Raw genomic sequence first — 13,367 nt, forward strand, 5'->3', positions numbered from 1 at the left:
TTAAAGATTGGACTTTTACAAAGTTGGAATTTTTCAGTTACAAGAAATGCCACTGAATCTGGATTTCTTTGAAGAAGTGTAGCACAATAGTCTCTTAATCTTGCATACTGCTTTGCACATGACCCTGTGACTGCTTCCTCTGCCTTCTCTTTTACTCTATATATTTGAGAGTTTGTACAATTCAGGTTATACTTTTTTTTATGCTCTTTATTAGGATTCAAATTTTGTTTACCATCAACCTCAACATTATCTTCTACAATAATTTCACCAGCATGCATATCTTCTTCAAGAATCTCACCAACATAAAGTTGTATGATAGTTTGAATTTTATTTGTCACAAAAATTTCTAAAATTATCTAGTCACTGTTTAACAGCCTAAGACCAACCTAAAAATCAAGATTTCCAACCCTGTAGTACACTGATGTTTCATATGGAATTCCGGTTTCTTAAAAAGCATCTTTAAACTCAAAAATTGACATCAAACCAAGGTCAACATCATCAAAATTAGCAACTTCTCCCCCAATAAATTTGGGACGTGGGCAAAATGGCCTCCATAGTGAACCTCTAAAACAAAAGTTTTAAAATTCATTTTTCTATAATCACACAGACAAAGGCAATTTTTCAATGCATGCAAAGGTAACATAAAACATTCATCTTTTATTGTCCCATAAAAACATCTTAGTTTAGTCTATCTAATAGCTGATATATAACCAAACAAAAATGACAGATGTCGAATCTGTACAATAATAAGTACCTATTCGAGAAAAATATATAAATTTTGTATACAGGGTGAGTAGGGTTGAATCCAAAAAAATTGGAGATAATTCATTTCTTCTAGAGTTCAAAGTAAGGAGGGTGTTTATAAAATCAAGAATAATCAAATAACTCAAATAAAATAAATAAATAAAAACTGAATGAAAATTTATTAAAATTGAATTAAGAATAAATAAATTCTAGTAAAGAAATAACTTCAGAGATGGTTCACTCAATTGATCATCGATGTACTGATAATTTCATTTACTCACTGATAAACAAATTATAACTGCCAAATAAGCGATGACAATCAACTTCTCCTTATTGTATCGGTGATCAAGGTACGACCGCTAATCACTTCCCTAATCAACAAATAATTCTATGTACGACCGTAAAGTTCAATTTTTCAATTGCCTTAAAAATTACAGAAGCCCTGTTCTAACCAAATAATACGTTACAAGGGTTATTTTAAATTAGGCCATATGTTTCCCTAACACAAATCCAATCATGTCAGTCACCACTAATTTAAAGCAATTAAATAATTACGGATTTAACTGCTCTAACTAGTTTTAGGTTATTAGATTAAATTAAATATCGGGCCATTGATATTCAAATAACATAATAATCATAAGAAATTAAATCAGAGACCATACGAATACCAGTAAATAAAAGAAATAATTATAATTAATTCAATTTCACAATTTTAGATGAACCAAATCCTCCGTTCTTCCTTGACTAGAATGAGAAACTTAGTTTATCGCCATGGAAAAAGCCAAGTGCGAAATATTGGAATTTATTGCTGCGGCCATTCTCCAATTGAGATGAATTCCTGAGAAAAAGAGAAATGAATTCGGTACTCATGTTTCTTCCTAAGAAGAAACGAGACCTATTCACCACTGATTAGTTCCTCGTTTCGATAAAAAGGAAGAACAAAGAAACGATAATGCTCCTTTGTTTCCTTTCCTACTACTAGTCAACTACTACTACTTAGCGAAATCAAATTGTAACAAATCAAGTCTTATTCCAACAAAAACAAAACGTCTTAGTAGACAAAATAGACTAGCATTCTAGTAGGAATAAAACACTATCCATCTGGTGAGACATTCGACCGTTGTGACTTCAATTCAAATTTTGGAGAACACGTGCCAAATTCCGAGCATCCCAAACTTGCAAAATTAGACTTTGATGCGCCCATGCCACATTGCATAGAAATTAGTTACAGTTCACGTTCTTAACTCCTTTTCGCTCCAAATCCCTACAATTAACACAATTATCAAATATAAGTAGAATCTATCAATTAATGCAATATTTGACTATAATCAAGAGGGAAATAATCATAAATTTTATGACAAAAATGCAACCTATCACAAAGTAAACAAATAATCCAGCAAATTAATAATTAAAAAAGACAAAAATTGCTAAAAACCCATCATTTTCATTCTAACCCGACAATGACATAGCAACAAAATAGGGGACCACAGCAACATATGATTCAAACAGTAATTGTCTACCACATTAAAGGCTATGAAGCCACTAAAAAAACCCATACCCTGCTATTGTTGTTTCTACTAAGATCGAGAAAAAATTGCAAAGCCAAACCTTAAGGACTGCCCTTGCTACGATCTACTTCCACAATCTTCAAATTCAATTTTGTTGTCTGCTACGCAAGTTCATCGATTGACTTCATCTTTTCCATTCAAGATTCTGGCGAATTTCAAGTTCTTTAATGGAGGTTTTGTTAGGGATTCAGCCAAAGGAGAAAGTGGCTGATAGAGGACAAAGTGAGAAATTGACCGACAACAACAAAAAGAAACTTTTTGTCCTCCTAATTTCTTTTTTTTTTTTTTGTCGCATGTGGCAGAAGGAGGGAGATTTCCCTTCTCCATTTTGTCAGGGTAATTTTGGAAACTTGTATTTCATGAACCTAGAGATATGGGTAATTTGGTTTGTTCATTATTTTCTTAAGGATATTACTGTCTTTTCATTTTTCTGTTTATCTCCATTGGAGTTGACCATCAATCTTTGGGGTAAATTGAGGAAAAACAAACGTTGAGGGGTAAAGTGAGAAACGACCCATACCTAAAGGGGATAAAGTGCGATTAGCCCTAATTAGGATGTGACAACACAAGCTAGTGAAGAAGCGATTCTTTTATCATTAGCACACATTTAATTAGGTTCAGAATAGTAATATTTTACCCTATAACTCAATAATCCTAACTGAAAGACAAATTTGTATATATCTTATCAAAACTTTTTACTTGTATAGTTATAGATTCGAATTTGATTAGGTTCAATATATCATATCTCATTGTAAACCTATAAGTACAGCCATTCTATATCATTGTAAATAACTGAGAAACACAGAAAATATTTCCCCATTTCTTTATCTACTTTTAGAGCTTCTATTCTTTCAAATTAACATGCATACTTTATAAGAGAATATAAAAGAAAAATGCAGTAATCCTAATTTTAATTGTACAGAATTTGTGAAAAAGATTCCATCTTTCGTACTTTTTAAGTGACAAAAGAAGAAGATTTTAAAGTACTTGGTTCTCTCATGATATCTATTCTTGACAACCATTGATCATTTCAAGAACTTAGCAGAGTAGACCTTAATATATAAGGTGCAATATAGAAAAAGTATGCATCTCAAGACCTGCTTAATCATTTACTCAATCGATATGTTGGAATAGCCATCAGATGCTTGGCCCTGGTCACCACAAGGCCAAATTCCTCGGTCATGTCTAGCTCTGAAGGCAGCATCCCATTTGGAAGTTCCCAATTGAAACAGTGCACTGTTTGTGCTACCATAAGACGGACCACAGTTAGCCCCAACTGCATTCCAGGGCAGCTTCTTCTGCCTGAGCCAAAGGGAATAAGCTGGAAATCATGTCCTCTTACATCTATGTTGCTCCCAATAAATCTCTCTGGTGTAAACTTCTCAGGATCAGACCATGCATTTGGATCTCTTCCGATTGTCCAAACATTGATCATCACTCTGGAATCTTTCGGTATATGGAAACCATCAACTATGCAATCCTCCAAGGCTGCATGAGGAAGAAGTAATGGTACAACAGGATGGAGCCTTAATGCTTCCTTTACAACCATGTCTAAGTATGTTAGGTTTTCCAATTCTGATTCCTCAACCATCCTGTGTAGGCCTACTTTTTCTTCCAATTCTTGCTGGACTTTCTTCATTACTCGGGGGTTTTTCAAGAGCTCCGCGAGTATCCATTCAACAGTTGTAGCTGTAGTGTCCATTGCTGCAGTAAGTAAGTCCTGAAATGAAGATGCATATTTTTTTAATCTCTATGTTTCAGGAGATTAACTAATGTTAAGGGAAAGCAATGGCAGAAAGTTCTCACACCCTAGTGGACTAACAATAGAACACCATCAGTCAACCTGACACTTGTCAATCATGATTAGAGAGAAGTTGATTTAGAATTCAGAAAGATCCTACTGTGACTTGAGCTAGTAAATATAAAGACTGATGGAAAGTAAGACGCAAGAAATGATCACCAGGAGCAAACTAAAATGTTGTATTGGCTATGTAAACGACAAAAGCTTTGGCCTTTGAGAAAGTAAGCCGTGGATCATTGCAGACTTGAGAAAGAAATGGAGCATCCAACTTAAGAGGAGATTGTAAACTTAATTCATGCATTCCTTACCACCAAAACTGCTTTGATGTGGCGGCGATCAAATTCAAATTCAGTTTCTTTAGATTTCATGAGGGCCAAAATGGTATAGACAAAGTCATCAGCTTGCCTAGCTTGGTTTGCAGATTGCTCGTGTTCATCAATAATCTTCTCTAAGAATTCATCAAAAATTTTGCCAACCGCCTTCATTCTCCTGGTCAAGCCTTGAAGATCAAGTACCTTAAGAAAAGGATAGTAATCTCCAAGGTTAGGTGTTGCCATTAATTGCATAGCCTCTTTGATCACAGCTTTGAAGCCTCTCTCATCGAATTCCTTATCAGCATACTTCTTTCCAAACACCATCAGACAAGTCATGTTCGCGCTTAAGGCAGCAACTTCTGCACCAATATCAACAACATCTTGATTAAGAGCCGCCTGTTTGAGTGATTCAACAAACAATCCAAGCTCTTCCCTTCTCATAGACTGAAATGAACTGATCTTAAGATTACTAAGCAAATTTAAGGTGCATAATTTACGCATGTTGCGCCAATATGGACCATACTTCCCAAAGGCCAGGCTTCTTTGCCCAAAACTCATATGCTTAGCAGCCTCATGAGGTGGCCTACTGGCAAAAACAAGATCATATGTCTTCAGGAATTGCTCAGCCGCATGGGGCGATGAAACAATGATGTTTGATATGAATCCGAATCGTAGATGCATGATAGAACCATATTGCATAGACAGCTTATGCAGATCCTGGTAAGGATTTTTCCCCAACAGATGAAGATGTCCTAGAATAGGAAGTCCTCTTGGACTAGGGGGCAATTTCTTCTTCTTGTTCTTTCCGATCAACAATGAATTGAAGAGAAGAACAGTTGCAAGTACCGTGATAGTTATCCAGACTAAAGCTGGACACATCATGATTTGAAGATATTTGTTGCCTTCTCAATTAATTTGAGTGTTGATGTCTCTTTCAGCTTGAATTTATGTAGATGCTTGAAGTGACGATAGGTAAAAAATTTTATTTAGCAGAATAAAAATGTAACGCAAATTTTATTCAGCAGAATAAATATGTAACGCAAATTTTATTCAGAATTTTTAGCTATTTTCTTCTCTTTGAACTTCTAAAAACTTGTCAATTTGTTTCCTGTTCATTATGTTATCTAAATTTCAAACAGAAATGCATACCTTAGACCGTTAATTTTCTTTGATTTCTAAGTCAACTGAGGATTAGAAGTCACATCTGGTGGCTAAAAACCAAACAAAAGGGTATAAAATAATAGGAATTCCTCCGTTTACCAATTGAATATATGTTACTATTAGTTAGTAAATCACATCGGAGGAATTATTTGTCAAAATTTATTTGTTTGCATCATTAACTCATTTTCCAACCACTTTTTTTTATTTCAAATATATTGTATAAAAAAAGTGCTACAGTATTTCTTTTTTCAAAAAAATATCTTAGATAATCTACTATCCAAACACACCCATGGCCTATAGTGTATTATCATTAAAATTCCTTTATTGGAAAATGAATTTAAAAAAAAGCCCTGCCTGAGGTATTTAACATATGTTGAAATATTTCAAAAAATGAAAAAAATTTGTCATTATTAATAAAAATTTCAGTCACAATTTCTTTATAAAAGTCGAGAATTTTTATTGTTGTTAGGGTTGACATTAATGCCAATTTGACTATCATAGAATGAATCTAGACAAATATGTTTTGTAACCAAAAAAGAAAAAAAGAAAAAAGGTCAAGGATTATGCATTAAGGTTGTAACTCCTATACCTTTTCAAAAGGATTGCGAGTTTTAAAAGGATTATTATATCATTCTTTTTCCATCTATCCTGCAAAAGTAATAAATTAAAGAACTGTTTGACTTGAATATTTTTATACAGAGCTGGAAACAGAATTGGGTCACGCCTTACGTTGGACTGTTAATAGGCTATAGAAATATTACTTTAATATTATGTTGGACCATTAATAGGCTATAGTAATATTGTGTTGGAGTTTGTATACTAGAAGCAACGTGATAAAACTTTCTATATCCGGTCATAAATAAGAAAGCAAATTAGTTCGTGCCTCTTCTTATTCCATTGTATAGTACTAAATCTATTAGAGTTTTTTAGCGAGTATCTAATAAGCACTCATTAACAGATTTAAATTTAACCTAATATATCATGTATATATATATATATATATACCAATACTCCCTCCGTCCCACTTTGATAGTTCTGGTTCTTTTTTCACACAGTTTAATAAAAAATAGTTAACTTTGTTGGAACAATCAATTTAGGTAGCTATTTTCCTAAAATACCCTCACATTAGTTAGAGTACAACTTTATGGGAACTTGAATTGATGGTAAAAAAAGAATCAATTCTCATTAAATGGGGTAGGTTTATAGTAACAACAACTTACATTGAATAAGAGTATTTTAGGAAAATTAAAATACAACTACATTCTTCAATTGGAAAGTGGACTACAATTTGGGACAAACGAAAAAGGAAAACAGGATTATCAAAATGGGACGGAGGATTTGGGAGTAGTTATTATCCTTCATTACATTTATACAATTTTTCTAATTAATTTTATATTTTCAAAAATATAACACCTGAAATAAATTTTTATGAGTGTTCAATGAGCACCCTTTAGACAAATCCGACTTATTATTATACTATAATACTACACACAAATATTTCTTTTCTTCCCCTTTTTGTGATGCCATATATACTCTTACTGATTAGATTTCTCATCATCAGCCAATTACCATCCACAATTATACTACTGTATAGGCTATCAAAAGTCATAACTGGCATGAACCATCAAATGTGGAATACTTCTCCTGTCATATTCAAATTTTAGACTTGGTAGCTTTGTCTTGATTATACGACTAAGTTTGATTAATCTTTTTTTTTTAAAGGAAGTTTGACTATCTTCATTTTTAATAGTCATGCTTGACAAATTAATCGCAATCCAAGCCATATATTTGTGCTTTTGCTTCTCTGTGCCAATTGAGAAGCAATTGCCTTTTGGAAGCCCAAACTCTTTTAGTTCCAATCTTAGAACGCAACCAATTTTTCTGTGCGGCCTTTTGACCTTTCAGATGCTCTTATTTTAAGTAATACGTAATTTCCAAATGCTTTTTTTTTTTTTTGTGTCTCGAAGATCATAATTTATTTTTCGAGCTTTAATTTCTTAAATCAGCATATGTCAATTGACCATTTACAATTACAACTTCAAACCACTATCTGATTTCACATTTACAAATTAAACAATATGTTTGATTATGTTTCTTCTCCTTTCCTTTCTCCCTCTTTAATCGGCAAACTCCAAATGTTTTGGGCACGATTTAGTTGATAATTTTTTTTTAATTTAAAAGCTTTGCAGCCATGCAATATTTCATTTCCATGACTTCAAGTAGGTTATATAATTGAATTAATTTTCCAATGTCTTTTCCCTATTAAAGTATTGATAGAAGAAGCACGAATCCAATTTTTTCAACCCTAGTACTGCCAACTAGAGGTTTTAAGGAGTTTGATTATTATTTTGATAATAAGGAGTTTGATTATTTGCATGTTTGAATCTTCCAAGGATGTTAGTTTGCAGCTTATAGTTTGTACTGCTAACTTTTATTACATCCTAAGCCTGAATCATCCCAACACCAAGAATTAACTCCGGACAGACAGTTGAGTCCATTTGTGCAGGTTCTATTATTATATGAAATTGTGATGTGTTTTATTTAAAAAAAAAAAAAGAAAAGATTGCTGAGATCTATTATTAAATAAAATGTTATTCTTTTAGGTATAAAAAAAAATTTGGGTGGATTCATTTCTGACCACCACCATGAATAAGGACATATTTTCAAGACCATAAATCATTTATAGGGATTCTATATCACCTACCAATTCAGCAGTCATATCAACAGCGATATTCGAACAGACAGTTTCACCAGCTTGTGTTGGCAATAAAATGTTATTGGGTACCATTAATTGGAATGCAACCAGGATAAGGTTGCCATCCATTTGGTGAATTTTTTAACTTGCTACAAAGTAGAACAAATGAAACCTTTCCTAATGCAAATAATAAAAGTCCCTGGGGCTGTACCAAGAGTTGCCGGCTTTTGGTATTAGCTCTGGGATTAGGTTTATTTCATTCGACAAAAGTCAATTGCTTTGAGTCGGAAAAAATAATAATAAAAGCCAGACAACTTTTAAGAGTCTGGACTTTATCCTGTTATCCAGTCCTTGAATGATTCTACTCCTTCTGGATACATTGGAGTCGACATGGATAACAGGGTTTGTGTCTTTTTCCCACCAGCCATCCTCCATCTACCTTGTCAACTGTGAAGTGTCAAAGAAAATGCAAGGAAATGAAACGTTCGGATTCTGTGGGCTCTTCTTAATGTATATGCTGCATAGCCCACAGCAAAATTGTAGAAGAAATCAACAGCAACTTCAAAGTTGTTAAATTGTTTCAAAACCTGTGAAAAACCAAATTATATGGAAAACTCTGTGTGTGTGTATGTGTGTGTGTGTGTATATATATATGTATATAGAGAAAAGTGTTGATTCATTGCATATGCTGCATGAATTTGACCAACCACATATTCGTCTCAAATTGCAAGAGTCAAGATCAGGATGAAAGAAAGGCATTTTCATTTTTAATTCACCAACCACATGTTATTCTTATCCTTATCCTATTGCATTGCTAAAAAGCATGTAACAAGTTTTTTATGCTTGTCTGGAAAATAGTACTATGTTTCTTATGGGGAGTATTAATTTTTTTATGAAATCGTGGAATAATGTAAAGAAAATAGTTTTGGACTGGATTTACTGTTGATTAACGATTTCAGAATCATATACACACAATTAATGCATAAACTAACTCAAATAATACATGCATACACATAAACTGTTGCTGTGATTTTGGCATTCTACATCATTAAAATATGTACGACTCAATTAATCTGATGATTGGATTGTTACCAATAACATTCTTTTCTTTTTTTTTTTGCCTCTTCTCTGATTAAGAAATTTGGCATCTGCCGACTCTTCTTGAGCATACATCAGATCTTATCCAAAAACATACATTTTTTTCCCTCTTCGCTACAAAAGTCAATATCAAGAACATTCTTGTACAATGTAGTAGTTCGCCCTCAAGTCTTCAGCCAATTGAGTTCTATAACTTCTTTAACAGTTACAAGAAAAAGAAGTATAAACCTGCTTCGCAAGGAAAGATTCAGCACATACCAAATTGAGCTGTCCTTTGCCCTTCTGGATTTCACGAAAACGTAACATTAATTTACTATACCCTTGTTCTCGGTTGCTTTAAATTTTGTAACATCTAATTATGGAATGCGATTATAAAAAATAATCAGAATCAGCTATTCTTTGATTAATTATGAATTTTAGTTTTGTTGGCTTATTAAAATATCTATAATCTGAACACAGAAGCAAATGGGTAAAACTATAATCAACTGAGAACAACCTCTGTATATACCACGCATCGGAAAAAAATGGAAAGCTGATGCTACATGCAGCAAAAAGTATATATAATACTTTTGAAATTTACCCCATATTACACTTCAATCATGCTTTTGGTTTTGCAGTGAAATAACAACGAAAATGGCCACCAAAATTTAGCCAAACTAAACTAAACCAGCCTAATCATGGGCTAAAAATCATTCCGAAGAAGATTGATGATGTCCAGAATCGGACCAAGAGTTCATTGGAAAATCTGCCGTGTTTTCGCTCCTGCTGCTTGAAGGCTTCAGAACTGGTGGTTGAACTGGCAAAAACAGAGGATAAGCAGGGGTTTGAGGAGAAGGAGCTGGTGCTGAAATAGTATAAGGGGGGAAGGAGGATGAAGTTGATTGAAAGGTAGAGCCCGTTGAGGAAGATGGTAAAAGAAACTGGTCCAACAAACTTGTTGGTTGTCTCGGCAAAAACCGGCTAGGATTTATGAAAGACATCTGATTCTGAGCAGCATTGGAATTCAAGAAATTGGCAGAATAAGCAGGATTTTGCATGTGATGAAGAACCTGATGAGTGTGAACGATTGGCTCAGAGGATGATACGATTGAGAAAAGGGCGTTTGGAGAATCAGAAACCATCAACTGGGAGGACGATAAGGATGATGAAGATGAAGTAGAGGATGCAGAAGATGGCAAAAGTGTTACGTTTTCTGGGAAATTGAGTTTGGCTTTATTGCCTCGAAATCTTAGAGCTGCCTCATCATAAGCTCTAGCAGCTGCCTCAGCTGTGTCAAATGTTCCTAACCAAACTCTTGCAGCCTTGTATGGATCCCTTATTTCAGCTGCCCATTTGCCCCACGGCCGCCGTCGAACTCCTCTGTATCTTCTCTTTGGCTCTCCTGTGTAGGGCTCTGTGCTGTTGGTACTTGTTGCAGCATATGTATATGTTGCTCCTGTTGCTGCCATGCTGGTTCTCATCAATGAACTCTCCGCTCCTGAATCATTCCATTTGAGAAGTTGTAAACAACAAAGCAAAAGAAGAAGATTCATTTCCAGATGATAACCTATTAGAAATCAGAAGTGACCCAAAATATATATATATATATATAGAGAGAGAGAGATGAGAAGTGGTTTGGATAGAAATGAGATTTCATAGTGGCAATCAAAATCCCATCACCAATTTTTTTTGAAAAAAAAAATCAAGAAATAAAAAAATGACACTAATAAAACTACAAAAAGGGTCCATAGAAATCATAAAAGGAAGCTTTCCAAATGCTAAGCTTCCTTAATCATACCTAAACTATCAGCATCGTTTTCTTATCATGTGAAGTCTAATACTGAGTATAACCTCTCTTTTCTGAATCAGTTTGATTCTCATATGGCATTCATGTTTTCCCGCTTCCTCCACTTCTTTAAAAAGCATGCAAAATGAGAAGGGAATAGAGAATTTTTTTTTTTTTTTTTTTTTTGTGGGGGTGGGGGGTTGGGGTTGGGGTTGTCTGGGCTTGGGGAAAGAGATGTTTGGCATTCAGACAGAAGTATCAAAAGTCGACATACCTGATCCCAAGTTCGAACCAACTGGAGGGCGATCATTAAATGCCCAGCAAACAGCCGAAACTGATTCTGACAATCCCACATCAGGATTCAGCTCTGGACGTCCTCTTTTTTCTCCAACACCACCACCCCAGGAAGAGCATGCAGATGGAGAACTAGAATCACCATTTGATGATGCTGCTGCTCCATAATAACCTCCGACAACTCCACCGCCGTCACCTTGGTTCATCACCACCAGTTCTTGATCAATATCCTCAGCTTCACCAGCAACTACACGAGCCAAAGCAGACACAATAGCTGAATTCTCCTGTTCTCTGTCGAACCCTGAAAGCATTGGCGAAACCAAGGACTCTAGCAAACTCTTCTCCCCATCACCACCTCTATTTTCACCCCTCGCTCGCTTGCCTGAATTCGCCACCTCGAAAACACACATGTAACGAGTTTCAGAATTCAAAACTTGTAATCTTATGCTGCCTTATATTCCAAGGTAATAAGGCAACAACAGCCTTAAGAAGTAGTACTTCGCAAGAAGGTTTGACAACAACAACAACATCACCAATCAAGCTAGCTTCCACAACCGACCGTTATATATAGACTGCAAGTTGAGAGTTGAAAATTTTTAAAGCACTACAGTTAATATTAGTAGTAATAAACAATCCTTCTCCGCCGCCATGAATATTAAGACCGTCCACCGTTCATCAACAGGAAGAAACGTCTTGGGTTCTAGTCTTCTAGACTAGTAGATAGAATAGCTCTAGCTCTTTGTTGCCTTTTCTACGTAGTCTGACATCTGAATAGAACCACTCAAGCTCATAAATGGATATTACTCACAAATGATTCTTCAAAAACAAAAACAAAAAAAAATTTTGGTTAGATGTAAACCCTTCGTTCGGCTTCTATCTCCCTTCCTGTCCCAACTTTTATCCCGCTTTAATTTTCAGTCAAACATGGATACATTGCACATTAAAAGTAATAAATAAAAACGTAGAAAAGTGGGATCAAAAATCTTGAACGTTCATTTTATTTTCTATATCGCATATAAACATATTACATAATAAAAAGATAACTAAAAATTGACACAGAAAGTGAAATAGAAGATCATATCGTCCGTCTGACCTCCTGCACAAATTAAACTATCATTCTCTTATTGAAAAATTCAATTTTTGTTTGAATTGGCAAGTGGGATTTGTCAAAGCTGTAAAGGGGTGGTGGAATATTGTGAAAACGGTAAAATTTGTGGTTCGAGTTAGCTAAGGTTTAGGTGTTTGAATTTGATTGAGTCAAAGGGTTGGACTAAGTGTGAATCTAGAGCCAGTGGGCGGTATCTGCTACAGATATTTAGGAACCTCCCAGACGCTTTCGGGCAGGTCGGCCTTGGGATTTTCACAGCCGACATAGGCACATCTGGGCTTGGTTTTGTTTATATTTTTGGGAGATAATCCCGGCCCAACCAGTGTCTCTCAATATGTGAACTAGTGTGGGACTAAGTTTTGATATTGGTCAATCAAACTTACACTTGATTTCCAACACGTTTTTTTTTTTTTGTACAGATTAATGCGTTCATATGATTTTGGATAAGAATTGGATTGGCAATTATTCCACTTTATTTACACCTTATTCACACACACTGATTTGCTTGCATCATCAACACATTTTCCAATCACCTTTTTATCTCACCGTACATCATATCAAAAAAGTGCTACTGTACTTTTTTCACAAAATTATCTCAAATAATTTACAATCCAAACACACTCTGCATTATCCAAATAGTATTTAGTTATACTTGTTAGTGCAAAATAAACTTTAAATTAATTTGTATACGAGTCAATTTTACCCAAATGAATTCCATAGATTTTTTTAATGTTTTTTTTCCAGCAAGAAAATAATGGGATTTAAGAAGCAGAGAAGGGGAAAGGGAGTTAGAATCTAGGATTTCTAAATCGTACAGTC

At 34.6% G+C, this 13,367-nt stretch overlaps 2 protein-coding genes across 3 annotated transcripts; both read right to left on the reverse strand.

Annotated features, from left to right (window-relative positions):
- Positions 1-1,499: 1,499 nt before the first annotated feature.
- Positions 1,500-5,482, reverse strand: LOC113701094 (cytochrome P450 71AU50-like). 2 transcript variants are annotated; one of them, XR_011818577.1, is made up of 3 exons: positions 4,422-5,481; positions 2,353-4,032; positions 1,500-2,008 (listed from the first exon to the last, which is right to left on the reverse strand). XR_011818577.1 is itself a non-coding variant. In XM_027221583.2 (3 exons), the coding sequence occupies exons 1-2, from the start codon at positions 5,307-5,309 to the stop codon at positions 3,418-3,420; spliced, it is 1,503 nt and encodes a 500-aa protein (XP_027077384.1). In that variant the 5' UTR covers positions 5,310-5,482; the 3' UTR covers positions 1,500-2,008; positions 3,410-3,417. The 2 variants fall into 2 exon arrangements, 1 of the variants encoding a protein (XP_027077384.1); XM_027221583.2 differs by having other exon boundaries at positions 3,410-4,032; positions 4,422-5,482.
- A 4,365-nt stretch (positions 5,483-9,847) lies between these two features.
- LOC113701481 (ethylene-responsive transcription factor ABR1) lies at positions 9,848-11,993 on the reverse strand. Its single transcript, XM_027222165.2, has 2 exons — positions 11,421-11,993; positions 9,848-10,858 (listed from the first exon to the last, which is right to left on the reverse strand). The coding sequence occupies exons 1-2, from the start codon at positions 11,848-11,850 to the stop codon at positions 10,071-10,073; spliced, it is 1,218 nt and encodes a 405-aa protein (XP_027077966.1). The 5' UTR covers positions 11,851-11,993; the 3' UTR covers positions 9,848-10,070.
- Positions 11,994-13,367: the final 1,374 nt, after the last annotated feature.

The sequence above is a fragment of the Coffea arabica genome, chromosome 7e, assembly GCF_036785885.1.
Source record: "Coffea arabica cultivar ET-39 chromosome 7e, Coffea Arabica ET-39 HiFi, whole genome shotgun sequence".
Lineage (NCBI taxonomy): Eukaryota > Viridiplantae > Streptophyta > Magnoliopsida > Gentianales > Rubiaceae > Coffea > Coffea arabica.